At 33.4% G+C, this 17,627-nt stretch overlaps 1 protein-coding gene across 1 annotated transcript in view; it reads left to right on the top strand.

The window, feature by feature from the left end:
- The first annotated feature begins 3,299 nt into the window (after positions 1 to 3,299).
- The window catches only part of LOC147077618 (uncharacterized), a 47,130-nt gene continuing 32,802 nt past the window's right edge, over positions 3,300 to 17,627 (top strand). Inside the window, exons 1-5 of the mRNA XM_085960599.1 lie at positions 3,300 to 3,497; positions 3,726 to 3,935; positions 4,381 to 4,464; positions 5,051 to 5,140; positions 7,199 to 7,288. Coding sequence (XP_085816725.1) covers positions 3,452 to 3,497; positions 3,726 to 3,935; positions 4,381 to 4,464; positions 5,051 to 5,140; positions 7,199 to 7,288 — 520 coding nt within the window. The 5' untranslated portion in view covers positions 3,300 to 3,451. The remainder of the gene's footprint in view (positions 3,498 to 3,725; positions 3,936 to 4,380; positions 4,465 to 5,050; positions 5,141 to 7,198; positions 7,289 to 17,627) is intronic.

The following is a 17,627-nucleotide window of genomic DNA, read 5'->3' as shown; positions in this document are numbered from 1 at the left end:
ACATTCATTTTTATATATTAGTATAGCCTATACTCTTCCCGCAAGTGCAAGCAATAAGTTTACAAAGTTTTATCGCAATCGGATGAACGGTATGGCTGCGCATTAAATACGAACAAACAAACACACAAATATTAATTTTTATATATTAGATAACTGCCTCTAAAGTCTAAGTATATTTCTGTTTCCAAATTTCCAGGTCCATTTACCTGGATCACCCAATGTTAAAACTCCAACTTTTTTGGGTGCATTTGTTTGTGCATCGTTAGTGAACGTTTGTGCATTTTTTTTTCGTTTGTGCACCTATAATAACCGAAAAATTTTAATTTCAAATTGGGTGTTCCAGCTAAACATTGGGTCACCCAATGTTAAAACTCCAACTTTTTTTGAGTGCATTCGTTTGTGCATCGTTAGTGCACGTTTGTGCACGCTTTTTTTTCGTTTGTGCCCGCTCATCAAGGGGGTTATTTGCATTTCAATTTGGGTGACCCAGCTAAATGCTGGATACTTGTGTCACTAAACTTAGATTTTTTTAAAAATTTAAATTATAAACTCTTGTGCGTCGGTAGTAAACGTTAGTGCACGATTATTTTTTGCCTTTTCACCTATATTGAGCGCGCTATTTGATTTTAAAATTTGTATGCAAAACCTGACTGCGTGAGTTTAAAATATTTTTTTTAGTGAATTCTCCTGTCACATAACTAGTGGGAAATTCTGCATACTTTTTATTTTTTTTTCTCATATAGTTCGTGAGATATTTGATGAACGTTAACTAGAACCACCCAACAAACTTTTTTAACTTTTTATTAGGTCATTAATTTGTCTATTATTGGTTTACGTTTGTGCACGTGCTTTTACGCCTACCGCGCATGGACGATTGCATAACCGGCCGGTAGCATTCGGACAATCGTTGTTTTGCTCGCGCATGATCCAAATTATTATCGGCCAGCAGTGTTGCCATCTTTTTCTATGCTGATTATAGTACAAAAGCGTAAAAATTATAGTATTTCTGATAAAAATATAGTACAAGAACATTTTTCATCTTGAATCCTTTAAAATTATAGTATTTTGGCATATTTGGCGTAAAATTATATTATTTTACATTTTTCGCCGAATCAAAATTATAGTATTGTACTATAATTATAGTACAGTTGGCAACACTGTCGGCCAGTATGTTTGAGCGCGCATGGCGTGATATAGATCGGAGGCAATGCGCGCGCACTGAAAATATGTGTCCGCACCGAAAAATGGCGGACGCAATATAAGAAACGTCAAAAAGAATTTTGTAGAGCTTATATTATATAATATATAGAGGTTTTGTATAGATTATCAAACTGTTTTAAAATGTGGGTGTATATATTATTAATTTATGAAGAAAGAAACTGAAAAAATGGGACTGGTACGCGCATGCAAAGCCAATAGGTACGCATCGATGAACTGTCAAGTCAAATGTGGATCTCATAACGGTTCGATGTATGCGTGCGCCCTATACGTCCGCGTCACTTGTGCGTGCATGCATGAGTGCATAGACTAATATACTTTTACATGAGTGCACTCTCGGCCGGCCATGAATTGTCATGCGCGATGAAGGTAAGCACGAGTGACTTTGTGTCAAAGGTTACTTTATAATTATTTAAATTTTATGAAATGCATTGGCGAACTCTAATATGCTATACTGATTTTTGAAAACGGCGAATTTTATTAGGTACCTAATTGAAAATGTTTGAATTTTATTCGTTGTAAAAGATTTTTATATTTGTTCTTATTGTCTACGCTTATAATAGCGTTTAAGCCATATTATAATAGCCGTAATAATAATTGTATTGTTAATTAGGTATTAAGATAATTAATATTTCACTGTTATCTGTGACCGTAATTATTGTCTTCGCTTATAATAGCGGTTATTTTTATTGTCTACGATTATAATAGCTGGATAGCCATGGTTGTCTATGCTCATAAAATGGCATTTAGATACTTTCAAGTGTATAATAAAAAAAGGGTGGGAATTAATCGCACAATGCGATATTCAAAATTCACAAAAAAAAGTAACTTTAACATTTGGAAAGTAGTTTTCACATATATTAAATGATTTCACAAATAAATAGATGAAATCACATAAAATAGTTTGTTTCACAAAAGAAAAATCATAAATCACTCATTGTAAATATAAATTCACTCAATTTTGACAACTGCACACATTTGTAAAATTGTTTTCACCGATAAATAATATATCGCACAAAGAAAAGGTAGAAATTCACAAATGTCAAACTAATAATTGTAGCAGCAATACAATTTATTAGAAGGCAATCGCAAAAATGATGCTTAGGTGTCAATATAATTAATGTTTAACGCAGTAATATAAATATGTATATATTCATGCTGATATCGTTCATATATTATTTGATGTAAATCTACAACCAAATAACACCACCTAGGTATATCTTTTTCGGTTCATCGATATAAATTTTGGTAAATGTGGCGCAGATGCCGTCATGAGATTGTATAAGTATCTTTTTTGAACTAAACCTAACCTAACCTAATCTAACTTAACCTTACCTAACCCAACCTAACCTAACCTAACCTAACCTAACCAACCCCAACCTAATATTACCCAATATAATCTTAGTTTGTGATAATGATGCATCAAAATTTATAAGCATTTTAAATTAACAATTATTGGATCGTAAAACCTATCCGCCGACAGAAAAAGGTATTTATTATAATTGTCTACATGGAATAAACTGTTTCCGTAAAAAAAAATCATAAAAGCTCATACGGCATCTGCGGCACAATTACCTAAATTTAATTAACGCCACTTTTTAAATAGGTACCTACTTACTTATAGTATTATTTGAATCTGAAAGTAGGTACCTAATACATACTTATGTTTTGGCAAAATATTGTTTTAAATCATTAAACATAATTTTCTTCGTGTTTGTATTCTTTTACTATTACTTGGTTACAATAGTATATTGATACGTGAAGACTACTTTTTCCTTAGTGCAAATCGATCATTTGAGTGATGTAGTTGATTTGTGAATATCATCCATTTCCGATGTGACGAACATCTTTTTAAATGTTGTCAGCGCTTTGTGAAAACAGTCTATTCAATTGTGCGAATATATATTCCCCATAAAAAAATCTGACGTTAACCAGGGTGAACGGTCGTAACGTAGAGCCGAAAAAACATTATTTTTTTTATCGTGCTAATTTTAATGTTTGTATTTATTTTAGGAAGAAATCACAAAATCAATGGCAAATATTACAGAACATTAAATACCATCCTGGCAGCACTGACAAGTATAGATAATAATAATAAACTGGCAAGTTCAAGTTCATCTGACAGCTAGCATCGTTTGAAAATTTTTGAAATTTTAGATGTTAAACTGCCCATATTTATATATAATTTCTTAATTTAATTCAATAAGTTATTGTGGATATATGATATATTAAAATGTCAAACAAAAAGTGTGCCGTGGATGGATGTGTTGTTTTTAGACGTAAGTTGTGTACAATGTTACATTTGAATGTATTAGAATTCATACATCTGCACCAATTTCAATGTGGGACTTCGCGGTCCCAAAAAACGTTTTCACATACAATAATACGTCAAGCTTCCTCTCAAATATGAATATTATTCAAAGACCTGTAGAAAAGTCTGTAGGTGTAAGCCCCGCTCTGTGGGGTCTCAAAAATATGTAATAATTTAGTATTATTTTATATTTCAGCTGGAGTGGTGCTTCACAGTTATCCACACCCAAAGACAGAAACAGCTAGATTTTTAAAGTGGGTACGAGTCAGCGGCGTCGATATAAAACAATTAGATGCGACTTTTATACGTAAGCACCGTCGAATATGTGATTCTCACTTTGAGTATAAGTATCGAATGCGTAATAATAGGCTCAGCATATTGGCGATACCAACGCTACATATTCCAGGTAAGAACAAATTTATTAGTCTTAATTGTGTTGTGCTTCTTTAAGCTATTTGATTTACATTTGTTCCTTTATAAATATCAGATCAATAAATACTGTACAATTCAGCCCCTTAGAGTCAAAGAAACCTATCTTAATTTTTAACAATTTTGAGTTATGTATGGTGCTCGACATTAAATCACATGTTATGTTAAGTGACAAAGAAACTTATCAAAAAATTCAATGGATAAAAGATAAGACAATACATATCTCCTGCAAACACTCTCTTGTTAATGTCTGTGGAATGTAAATTTACTTGTGTTTGAGGTCTCCTGTAAAGTAAAGAAAAATGAAATACGTTTCTTTGACTCTAAGGGACCGAATTTATACTGCACACTACCAAAATAAGAAGGTATGGTAAACTATTTTTCAACGATTACTAATTATGGCGAACATTGCTCGATTTCAGTTGAATGTTCAGAATCATCCTTGACGATGGGGCAACAGCCTCAGTTGCTGCGGCCTAGAACTTCTATTGTTTGGCAAGAGGAACGTGAGTAATATTTTTAAGTAACATACCTACCAAACGGAATAGTCAGGACTTGCTTGCCGGATATGCATTCGCAGTTGAACGATAGAAGCGAACCTTCCGGAAATAATACGAAGTACACGGCGGTGCGGAGCTTCTTTGACGTTTCCCAATTTTCACAACCTGTCAAATAGCACCGTACCTACTAAATAGTATGATCCATTCTGTATACACAATTTAGAATGAATTGTTTTTTTTTTCGACCATGTCCGATCCTAATAGGATCGTATGAGCCTCCACAGAGTACAGGTTTGTATTAACAGATTTTTTGTTTTTTACGAGAAATGGATGTCAGCCACTTGCTCAATCTATTAGGTCCATACCCTGATTCACACACAAATTGAAAAACAATATGTGTACTTGTCAGACCCAGGATTCGAAACTGAGACCCACGGCGTGATAGTCCAACGCTTAAGCCGCGCGGCCACCGTGGGTGTAAACGTATACGTATATGTAGAATGAATTGGTGGACATAAACTTTATAACAAAACTGGTATGATAAACTGTTCTTCAACGACTATTAATGATGGTGAATATTGTACGATTTCAGCTGAACGTGCAGAATCGCCAGAATCCGTGACGATTGAGCAACAGCCTCAGTTGGAGAGGAATAGCACTTTTGCTGTTCGGCAAGATAAACGTGAGTAATATTTTTTTAGGTGCCTTGAAGCACATAAGTAGTGCTGATTGACGGAAATCAATCATATCCATACAATTAAAAAATACCAAAATTGGCAGGTGGACTTTTAACCATAGACTAATAGACTTTTAACTATTAATCGCCATAAATGTTATGATAAAACAGCCAGGCTCAAAAAAGAAACAGCAAGAACAATCTACCAGCTACCTGCTACCTACTGTATTTATTTTCTTGGTACGTATTTATTTATGGTTCACTGTTTCTAAGTTTTTACTGCATAATGAAGTATTTTCTTCAATTAATTAATTGTAAAATAAATAATGTTATTAATATTTTATATTGCGATCTCAACGTGACCATCCAAAAAAAAAAAAAAATACTGATAATTATTATTACTCCATTAACGAGCCAAAAATACATTGATAATACAAAAGTCGACGACAATAAGGCTGCAAATACATCACCATCATTCTTGCAAGTAGTAAGCTCTCACACAAAGTGTGGTATGTAATTTTTCTTGGTATTTTAATAACGTTATCAGACTGAGATATTAGGTAGCATCATAGATACCATCTCGTAACACATTTTGAATGGGGAATATATTATATTCGCACAATTCCATAGACTGTTTTCACAAAACGTTGACAATATTGAAAAAGATGTTTGTCACATCGGAAATGGATGATATTCACAAATCAACTACAACTGTCAAATGATCGATTTGCACTATGGAAAAAGTAGTCTTCACGTATCAATATACTACTAATTAATCTAATGATATCTAATTAATCGTAATCGAATATCGTAAATCGTAAATAGGTTTGATGATTTTAAACAATATTTTGGCAAAATATAAGTATGTATTAGGTACCTACGTTCAGATTTAAATTATACTATATTTAAAAAGTGACATTAATTCAAAGTTATATCGATGAACCGAAAAATATATATTTAAGTACCTAGTGTTATTTGGTTGTAGATTTACATCAAATAATATATGAACGATAGTAGCATGAATATTCCATTAACAATTTGTTAGAGATATATCCCTATCCTATTTAATTTTTTTTTTTGTATAATTAAACAACCAACAAAAAATCGATACCTGCATGTTTTCGGTTTGAATAATATGTACCGTGTTAATGGTACCTACATATTTCAAGTTCACGGTACTGATTAACGGACGAATTTCGGCGGCCCGAGGATTAAAATATCAAGATATCAATAAATAAACCAAATGAACCCTAGTTTACGTATTTTTTCTATGACCCTAGTCATATTTTAGAACGCAAGCTTGATGATCTATGTGTCAAAAATGGATGTTCTCGAAACCTTCTGGTTTGCTTGTCATGAGTAGAGTTGGGTTTCGGGAATTCTCGAGAAATTTTCGAAATTTTCCATCCCGAATCTCGAGAATTGAAATTTTTAACATTTCGGGAAATCCCAGATCTCGAGATTCGGGATTTCTTTATTATCAAATATTAATTGAAAAAAAAGATTTAAATTGAAATAAATTAACAAAAGTGTGTGATTTAAGTTCTATAAATAGATATATGATTAAGTACGTCTTTTCTTACTCGGCAACGACGACACATTTTGTGTAACGTCATTAGCTAATTTTCATTTTGAACTCAACAAAAAAGGTGTTTTCGTCTATCAGTGAGTTAAACTTAATTCTAGTTAAAAACAAATTCAAATAAATGTTAAATTTTCAGCATTAAAAATCATGAGTTCGGAAAATGAATACGACCAAGTATGGAAACTTTTCAAACGATTTGAAGATGAAGCAACTTGCTCAATCTATTAGGTCCATACCCTGACTCACACACAAATTGAAAAACAATATGTGTACTTGCCTGACCCAGGAATCGAACCTGAGATCCACGGCGTGATAGTCCAACGCTTAAGCTGCGAGGCCACCGTGGGTGTAAACGTATACGTATATGTAGAATAAATTAGTGGACATAAACTTTATTTCAGTACTGCTCGATTTGTTAACTGGTATGATAAACTGTTCTTCAACGACTATTAATGATGGTGAATATTGTACGATTTCAGCTGAACGTGCAGAATCGCCAGAATCCGTGACGATTGAGCAACAGCCTCAGTTGGAGAGGAATAGCACTTTTGCTGTTCGGCAAGATAAACGTGAGTAATATTTTTTTAGGTGCCTTGAACACATAAGTAGTGCTGATTGACGGCAATCAATCATATCCATACAACTAAAAAATACCAAAATTGGCAGGTGGGCTTTTAACCATAGACTAATAGACTTTTAACTATTAATCGCCATAAATGTTATGATAAAACAGCCAGGCTCAAAAAAGAAACAGCAAGAACAATCTACCAGCTACCTGCTACCTACCGTATTTATTTTCTTGGTACGTATTTATTTATGGTTCACTGTTTCTAAGTTTTTACTGCATAATGAAGTATTTTCTTCAATTAATTAATTGTAAAATAAATAATGTTAATAATATTTTATATTGCGATCTCAACGTGACCATCCAAAAAAAAAAAAAAAATACTGACAATTATTATTATGGCTGGCGCTCCATTAACGAGCCAAGAATACATTGATAATACAAAAATCGACGACAATAAGGCTGCAAATACATCACCATCATTCTTGCAAGTAGTAAGCTCTCACACAAAGTGTGGTATGTAATTTTTCTTGGTATTTTAATAACGTTATCAGACTGAGATATTAGGTAGCATCATAGATACCATCTCGTAACACATTTTGAATGGGGAATATATTATATTCGCACAATTCCATAGACTGTTTTCACAAAACGTTGACAATATTGAAAAAGATGTTTGTCACATCGGAAATGGATGATATTCACAAATCAACTACAACTGTCAAATGATCGATTTGCACTATGGAAAAAGTAGTCTTCACGTATCAATATACTACTAATTTATCTAATGATAACTAATTAATCGTAAATGAATACAAACTCTAAGAAAAATAGGTTTGATGATTTTAAACAATATTTTGGCAAAATATAAGTATGTATTAGGTACCTACGTTCAGATTTAAATTATACTATATTTAAAAAGTGACATTAATTCAAAGTTATATCGATGAACCGAAAAATATATATGTAAGTACCTAGTGTTATTTGGTTGTAGATTTACATCAAATAATATATGAACGATAGTAGCATGAATATTCCATTAACAATTTGTTAGAGATATATCCCTATCCTATTTAATTTTTTTTTTTTGTATAATTAAACAACCAACAAAAAATCGATACCTGCATGTTTTCGGTTTGAATAATATGTACCGTGTTAATGGTACCTACATAGTTCAAGTTCACGGTACTGATTAACGGACGAATTTCGGCAGCCCGAGGATTAAAATATCAAGATATCAATAAATAAACCAAATGAACCCTAGTTTACGTATTTTTTCTATGACCCTAGTCATATTTTAGAACGCAAGCTTGATGATCTACGTGCCAAAAATGGATGTTCTCGAAACCCTCTTGTCATGAGTAGAGTTGGGTTTCGGGAATTCTCGAGAAATTTTCGAAATTTTCCATCCCGAATCTCGAGAATTGAAATTTTTAACATTTAGGGAAATCCCAGATCTCGAGATTCGGGATTTCTTAATTATCAAATATTAATTGAAAAAAACGATTAAAATTAAAATAAATTAACAAAAGTGTGTGATTTCAGTTCTATAAATAGATATACGATTAAGTACGCCTTTTCTTACTCGGCAACGACGACACATTTTGTGTAACGTCATTAGCTAATTTTCATTTTAAACTCAACAAAAAAAGTGTTTTCGTCTATCAGTGAGTTAAACTTAATTCTATTTAAAAACAAGTTCAAATAAATGTTAAATTTTCAGCATTAAAAATCATGAGTTCGGAAAATGAATACGACCAAGTGTGGAAACTTTTCAAACGATTTGAAGATGAAGCAACATGTTTGAAATGCAATAAAATCATTATTACGCAGCCATTGACAGTCTGTTTTTTGAAATCCTATTTTAACCCATAGCCGACCAAGCACGAGGATTTCACGTGCGGCATTTTTTTGTCTTTTGTACCAAGCACGAGAAATTCACGCGCCTGAGAAGGCTCGTTTTCATTAATTTTTTGGGACGTCCATAGGCATCTATCGAAAAAATAATGAATTAAATAAGTTTAAGAAGAAGATTTCTGTACCACATAAAACTATGATTAGCAAGGTTTCTTACCAAATAAATAAATTATTGTATTTTTAAATGTATCACCATGAGAAAGTGTCGCTGCGAATATCGTATTGAATTGAGTACCTTTTTAAATATATTTTTTTGTGATTATGTGACATCTATTGTTTAAATTGTTGATCTAATATGTTTTAAAACAGCTTCCTATACTCTACAAATCAATGATTAGTGAAGATTTCAATCAAATAATAAATTTAAAAAAATACTTGAAAACATTGCGGGATTCCGAAGACCATTTTTTTATCAGTTTCGCCCGTCAAGTGTAAACATCTGTCGAAACAGCCACTTGATATGCTATTTACAAATGCTTCGAAATATTTTTAAATGCAGGGTAAAACAGGGAACGTTTTTAAAATTATCAATTTGTAATATTGAAGCATTTGAGAACAAAGGACCATACACAAATCATAGTTTGAGAGGATATGGCAGGAACTTCGCGCTCGTATACATTCGATGAAATTGCTCGTTTGGAAGACGCGGAAATTGAAAAATTTATGGAGGATTCGGATAATAGTGATTCGGAGGATATCGGCCTTCTTCCTAATCCACCTATCTCCGATGATTACTCGGATTCTTCGTCCAACGATGAAAATTCCGACGGCGCAAGTGTGACAGTGCATAACAGTGCATGGCAGTGGAATGCAACTCCGGAAACGGAACTAATTCCATTTACTGGAGTTCCAGGAATTAGCAGGACTGCAGATCTAGCACTGGAGGCTGAGAAAATTGAATACACGGCCTATAGGATCTTCATCACAGCTGCATTTTGGCCTATGATTGCAACCGAAACTAACAGGTAATGATAATAACATATTTTGCAATTATTATGTCATGATACTATAAGTGATGTAAAGAAATTGTTATGGTGAATGTATTTATTTATCATAATGTGGTTTCGTTGCCTCAGTTCGTATTTTTATCAACATAAATCGAATTCTAGTGTCTTACTGGATTCTTACTAGGATATTATTAGATCTAATTTTGGGCTGTGAAATAGATAATAAGATCGTATTTTACTCTATTTCCGTTTTTTTTTTGTTTCAGATACGCCCAGGCAAGAATCTTACAGAAAGCGGAACCTACCTGGAAGGACACAACAGCTGATGAGCTAGAAGCTCATTTTGCTCTCAGCATTCTGATGGGAACCCAACTGAAGCCGACTGTGTACTCCTATTGGTCCATTCGGAAGTCACCCTTTTTTGGAACTGTAATGCCACGGAATCGATTTACATTGCTTTCTCGGTATCTGCATTTTGCTGATGATGCAATAGCAGCACCGGGAGATCGATCTAAAAAGATTCGTCCTGTTATTGATCATTTGAGGCATAGATTTCGAGAAGTTTATAAACCGGAGGTGAACATTTCACTGGATGAAAGTTTAATGAAGTTCCGGGGGCATCTTTCATATGTTCAATTTAACCGCAATAAGCCGGCATAAAATTTTATAAACTTTGCGAGTCTTCCTCGGGGTACGTGTTTGATTTCAGTATTTATACTGGAGAAAAGGTCGGAGATCAGACCCTCCTGTCCAGTGAAGCAATTGTCCATCACCTATTGGCCGGGTATGAGTCTGATGGACATATCCTTTAACTGGATAATTGGTATTCATCTCCCGACCTTTATTTCAGACTAAAGAATGGAAAGACGAACCGCGGAAGTACAGTGAGACCAAACCGAAAAAACATGCCTGTTCAAATGAAAGGCAAAAAGAAGATAAAACGAGAATCTGCATCTTGTTTGCAGTCATGGGCTTATGGCAATACAGTGGATGGACCGTAAACTGGTCACCGTGATCTCCAACCACCATAAAGATTTGTCCATTACTGCGACAGGCGAGACAGATCGAAAAACTCGTCTGCCAATCGTCAAACCCCAGGCTATTATTGACTATAATAAATGCATGGGTGGTGTCGATCGGCAAGATCAAACTTTAGCTTCTTTTTCGATCATGCGCTGGTATGTTAAAGGGAATAAAAAAAATTTCTATATAGCTGATATGGCAATGTTCAATGCTCGTCAGATATATAAAAAAAATTTTCAAGTCAATCTGCACTACAATAAATTTAGGGTAAACGTGGCCGAATAAATTCTAGAAAGGGTGACTCTACCAACACACGCCTCAGGTCGTCGCAGTTCAGGGGTCACTCCGATGAGACTACAGGTGAAAAACTGGGGTCATTTTCCGATTCTCATCGCCAGCACCGTAGGAAGGAAAAGATACAAGACTCCACAGTGTAAAGCAGGGAGGGGCAAACTGCGGCCCGCCGGGTATTTTTTTGCGGCCCGCCATCATTAATTGTACTTCTGATTACTTGAATAACTTTTTTATAATTTTTTAAAAAATATTGACAATAGATTAAAATTTGTTTAGCAATAGAAGGTACGCGATCCATTTTCAATAGATATTGATAGTGTCCCGACATAGCTACAACTTGAGATTATTGATCTGCTGTGTGACACTGATTTAAGAGAATCGCATCGTCGTGAAGAAATCTCCAAATTTTACAATGCCCTTAATTCAGTCAAATTCGACCAACTTAAAGATTATGCAAGAAAAATGTTCGTTATTTTTGGATCAACCTATATATCGAGTGCTTAAAGTCAGACAACGTTATCTACAAAAAAGTGTTTTTTTTTTTTTTTTAGATAACGTTATTTTACATTTACGGCTACATGATAGTCAAACAACGTTATGTCAATCTTTTCTAATTTCTTATTAAATCGTCAGTAAAGTTTAACGCTAACTACATAAGTTACCCTTGTTTTCATATTTTTTTAAAACTATCCCTATAAATTTTAACATCATCATAAGCAAGATAAATGTACAATACACAATAAATTATAAAATATTAACATTAGGTTTTAAATAAACATTTCACTTGTTGAGTTACAAGAATCTAAAATAACGATTTTTGGCTCTCCTGTAAAGTTGCACTTTTGTAGATAGTGTTGTTTGACACTAAGCCCTCGATATGTGAACAAACATTTTCGATCATGAACCTAAATAAAAATTCTTTACGATCAAATATCAACGATGCCCATTTACAAGCAGTTTTGAGAATATCAACTACAAAATTAACACCTGAATTTAAAAAAAATGTACAATAGTTTCATTCTTCTCATTAATTTTTTTGTAATGTTTATTTTTCGTGATAATAAATAGTGTATATCTAAAAATGGTATTTTACTTGCGGCTCGCCGCTCATTTTGAATTCTTGAATTTGGCCCTCCATCCAAAAAGTTTGCCTCCCCCTGGTGTAAAGTGTGCAAGGAATAAAAAAGGGGAGAAAGGAGTGTCGATGGGAGTGTGAAAAATGCAAAATCGCTCTCCATTTGCCAGAATGTTTTAAATTGTTTCACACCTAAACGGACTATAATGTATAATTATATTTTTTTAAAGTACTAAACTATTTTTTATTTAGTTTAGCAATTTTAAACTATTTTATGTTTTTTTTTAAATGTCTCGTTTCTCCCTATCTCATTATATATACATATTTTAATGCTGTATATTTAACTATTATTTTATTTAGCTTTTAAATTAATATGTAAAAAAAATTATGTTTGTTAACGTTGAACCTTCCTTTCTCATATTATATATGCTTTTTTTAATATTTTATGTGTAAATATAATTTTATTTAGCATAGAAGTTTAATCTGTCATAAAAAAATTTAAATAGGTTTGTTAACTTTGAACCTCCCTTTCTCATATTATATCTGTACATTAGAAGATAAACCGCGGAAGTCCAGTTTTTACCGTTTCTGAGTTAAATATGCAGAAAATTTTCTTTTATTTCATTGCACAAATGAACGAAACACTGAAGTCCATTAGTAGTAAATTAACCGATATAGCTAATTAAAAAATCACTGAAGTCCAATTCACTTTAGTGCATAAACAACGGGTGTCCTTTTCGATGTTGATGCTCTAAGAAAAATGTTAATAAACCATTATAATTCCATAAACACGGAAGTCCAACAAACGTTAGGTAGGTAAGTATTATCATAATTTTCGTTTTTCTTTGTAAAAATCCACACGCGCAGTCGGATTTCGACAAAATTTTGACAGTAGATGGGGGCTGACGAGCCGGAGTGCGTGGTTGGGGTCTCAAATTTCAGATTTAACCCGTTGCAACCCGGGGACAGTTTTACGGTTTTTGCGGAAAAAAGGCCCCGCGTACAAGGTCTTGAAACGCGGAAGTTAATGCTGCAACCCCAATTTTTTATTGAAAATGTCGCTAGAATGTGTAGATTTAAAAAATATTGGCGTTTATTTCAGTTTGATCGGAGGTTAAATGGCACAGTTAGATTAGAAAAACTAATCACCGCCAGGATGGCGCGGGCGACGTGTTACGCATAGATCGGAATGCTTTACTCACGGACAATAATTGTATGTAGTGGTATCAGAGCCGGAGTGCGTGGTCGGAGTCCCGAATTTCAGGTTTAACCCGTTGCACCCCGGGGACGCATCAGAGCCGGAGTGCGTGGTCGGGGTCTCGAATTTCAGTTTTAACCCATTGCACCCCGGGGACAGATTTATAATAATAAATAGAATTTGTACTACTTTTTTAGATATTTAAATACAATAAATGTACAAAAAAATAAAAATCTAAAATATTATATTTTTTTACTTTTTTAAATTCAATCCCTTGCACTCTACGTAACTCCCGGGCAGCGCCGGGTGATACAGCTAGGTATACATAAACAAGTATTACAAAAATGTTTGATTTATTCTTCAAAGAATATAACCACATGAATGAACCCAAAATTGTGTCTCTATCGCCATATACCTATTCAAAATGGATTTTCAATTAAATAAAATAAAAATTTAATTCGAGTGTGATTTGCTAAGCAATGATACCTGTGACGCTTGCGATAGCCCTAAGATGAGTCTTAAAGGTGTCAATATTTCTTTTGAAGAAAAAGAAATTCAAAGACACCTTTTGGAAGACCACATACAGGAAGCAGCTGCAATTAAATAAGATTGATAAAACTCTTGCAACAGAAAAAATTACCAGTATGAAAGTAATAATGGTTGACTTGGAGAAGTGTTTACCTACTCCATATAGTTTCCATCTGAGAAAATTGTGGACTCTGAATTTTACAATTTACGATGATGCAAGTGGTGAGTGAGACACAACACTGATGTGGATGAAATAAAAAGTGGAAGGGGTGACAATAAGATCGGCTGCTGCTTGATGAAATGGGCATCTAGCAATATTTTAGCAAATATTGAAGAGCTGACGATTTAGTATGATAATTAATTGCCCTGGCCAAATAGGAATATCATGATTGTTTTTTCATTTACCTGGTTTCTGAAAACCATTCCTACGCTTAAAATCATAAATCACAAATTCCTATTACGAGGCCATACACACATGGAGATAGACACTGACCACTCTATAACAGAACGTCAAAAAAGATGTTGAACGGTATGCAGATTGTTACTCCATGGGATTGGGTTCAGTTTGTAGGGACATGTAAAAGACACAAGCCTTTTAAAGTTATTAAAATGGAGTTATATGATATAAACAATTATTGCTCTTTGTATGCATCATCTTCAGCTCTTTTTGTGGCTCGAAAAAAGAATATTGATGGCACACCTTTTTTTTTCTTTTTTATTTATATCTTAAGATGGCGCTGGTTATCTACGTTATAAGGCAAAGTTCTCCATGAAGATTTCCAAACTGTGGACCTCCGACTTTCTCGCTCGCCGTAAAACGCCGCAAACTTTTTAAAAGCTGACAAATTTTTCCCCGTAGATACCAAGTCGCAATGGCCGATCGGTCCAACTGAAGGTTGAACCGACTTGAGAAGCTCTTCCCTTTCAACCGATATAATATGGGGACACTCCCAGAGGATGTGATCTGCATCCTGCAATTCGGCACATAAGCAAGTCGGAGATTCTATTAGGCCAAGAGCTTCGAGGCAAAACCACCGTGTCCGGTTAAGATCTGCAAACTATGAAACAATAGATATCTCCAGAATTTCAACAATTTTATGATAGAATTCCACATAATTCCTCATCGGCTGATGTCCCGGAGAATGACCAGGAATAATTCTCATTGCGTTGATTTTTTTCTAGAGCAATAATAAATTTCAAATAATCTTGTACTTATGTAAATTAAAAAATATATAATTCCTTTTCATATTTAGACTTACTGAAATATTTGTGTATTTATAATAAAATAATTATTAATAATATGATGCACAGGAAATAAAAACCTACCTATATGGACTTCCGTGTATTATCTATAGGTGAAGTATTGCTTAGTGGTACTTCTACATTATGTGTTAGAACATAAAACACGGAAGTCCATTAATTTATTAGTTCTAAACAATTTGGTATTTCTATCTATACTATGGTCAAAAATAAATTTAATTATGAATAATACCGTTTACAGAACCTAATTACTTACTATAGTTCTTTAAAAAGTTATAGAGTTTCAAACATTTAACCTACACTAAAATCAGGAGGTGAACAAAAGTCCAAACGTGACTTCCGTGGTTCATCCTCTAATAGTCTAATGTATTGATATATTATTATGTTTTTTTAATATTTCATATGTAAATATAATTTTATTTAGCATATAAGTTTAATCTATGTCACAAAAAAATAAAAAAGTTTTTTTTTTTTAACTTTGAACCTCACTATATCATTTATATACCGTTTTTTTCTTTTATGGCTTTAAAATAATAAGAAATTAATTAATTTATCGATCCTAATAGGATCATATGGGCCTCCACAGAGTGGAGGTTTGTATTAACAGATTTTGTTTTTTACGAGAAATGGATGTCAGCCAGTTGCTCAACCTATTAGGTCCATACCCTGACTCACACACAAATTGAAAAATAATATGTGTACTTGCCAGACCCAGGATTCGAACCAGAGACCCACGGTGTGATAGTCCAACGCTTAAGCCGTGCGGCCACCGTGGGTGCACTTAATCTGCGAAACAATAGTTATGCGAACTTATGTCAAAATGCTTTTTCACTCAGTGATGCACTATTTATATGTAATTTCTGGTTAAACAAAGTGCTTCTGAGATATCTTTCACAAATTCTCACGCCATATTATTATATCATTTCCCGAAGGAGACGCTCGGGCCTTGACATCCAAAGTAAGGTTCTAATAGCATTAATGTTACTACCTACAAGCGTGAAGAGTTTACAATGCGAAAAAATAAATATGGGTGTTGTATAGCCTAAAATTTATTAAAGACGTAGATGTTTGTTATATTTTGAAACATGATGTTTATAATATATTACCCATAGAGAATTAATAAGTCGTAGGTATTTGAGACGGACATAACCTTACCTAATTTCTATTAATATCACTTTATTGAAGCTTTTCCTTTCTTTTGTTCGACGAAGGACGTAAATTCATGTATTTCCCGATTTACATGTTTATTTTGATATCTCGTTTCGTATATGACGGTGACATTGAAAATCAAAACGTCAAAATGAATTAGTATCGCTCACGGAAATTGGGAGATACCAATTTATAAACAATAAAAATGCCAAATTATATTCGCAATGTTACTTAATATCTTGAGTTCTATTATGTTAATGATTTATAATGGTTTGTAATGAATAAATACCTACATAAAAATACTATATGTTATTGAAGGCACTGTGTTTATTTTGTTAAATCTTGTTTTACAGTGTAATAATATAATATATATGGTTTCTCATTTATGTGAGGTTATTTTCTACGTACATTTACTATAGTAAATCAATCGAATATTATAGGTATTATACACAAACATAACCAACAAAAATAATGATTTCGTTTGACTTTTGACAGTTTTGACGTTTTATCTCGTACCATAGACATCGATTTTTTCGGTTTTGTTGGTGTCGCCAACTGGTCACTCGCGAGTTAAGTCCAGAGTCCTTAGCAGTGCTGCCATCTTTTGGTACCGAATTAAAGTACGCGGTCCAATAAATTATAGTACGAGTTGTCATTTATTATTATGGAGAAAATGCATGGATTTGAGAAATTCCTAGACCTCTTTTTATTTATGTTACTCTTCTGACCAAAAACGCTTACCGATGAATTCAAGAAATTTCATTTCAAAGCAGTCAAATGGCCCTTTTTACGTTTTTTGAGATTTTTTCTCCAAATTCTCTTATATTGCAAAATTATAGTATTTTGCATCAATTTATAGGACGGAAATATCTATTTTTTTTATCTTTTGCGTATTTTTCCCGATATTCAAAATTATAATATTTTGGGGGCACTATACTTCTTTTACTTTTAC

Source organism: Rhyacophila brunnea, unplaced genomic scaffold, assembly GCF_057557595.1.
Source record: "Rhyacophila brunnea isolate RB1 unplaced genomic scaffold, BYU_Rbru_1.0 scaffold_12, whole genome shotgun sequence".
NCBI classification, from domain to species: domain Eukaryota; kingdom Metazoa; phylum Arthropoda; class Insecta; order Trichoptera; family Rhyacophilidae; genus Rhyacophila; species Rhyacophila brunnea.
This window is presented reverse-complemented; position numbering and strand designations above follow the sequence as displayed.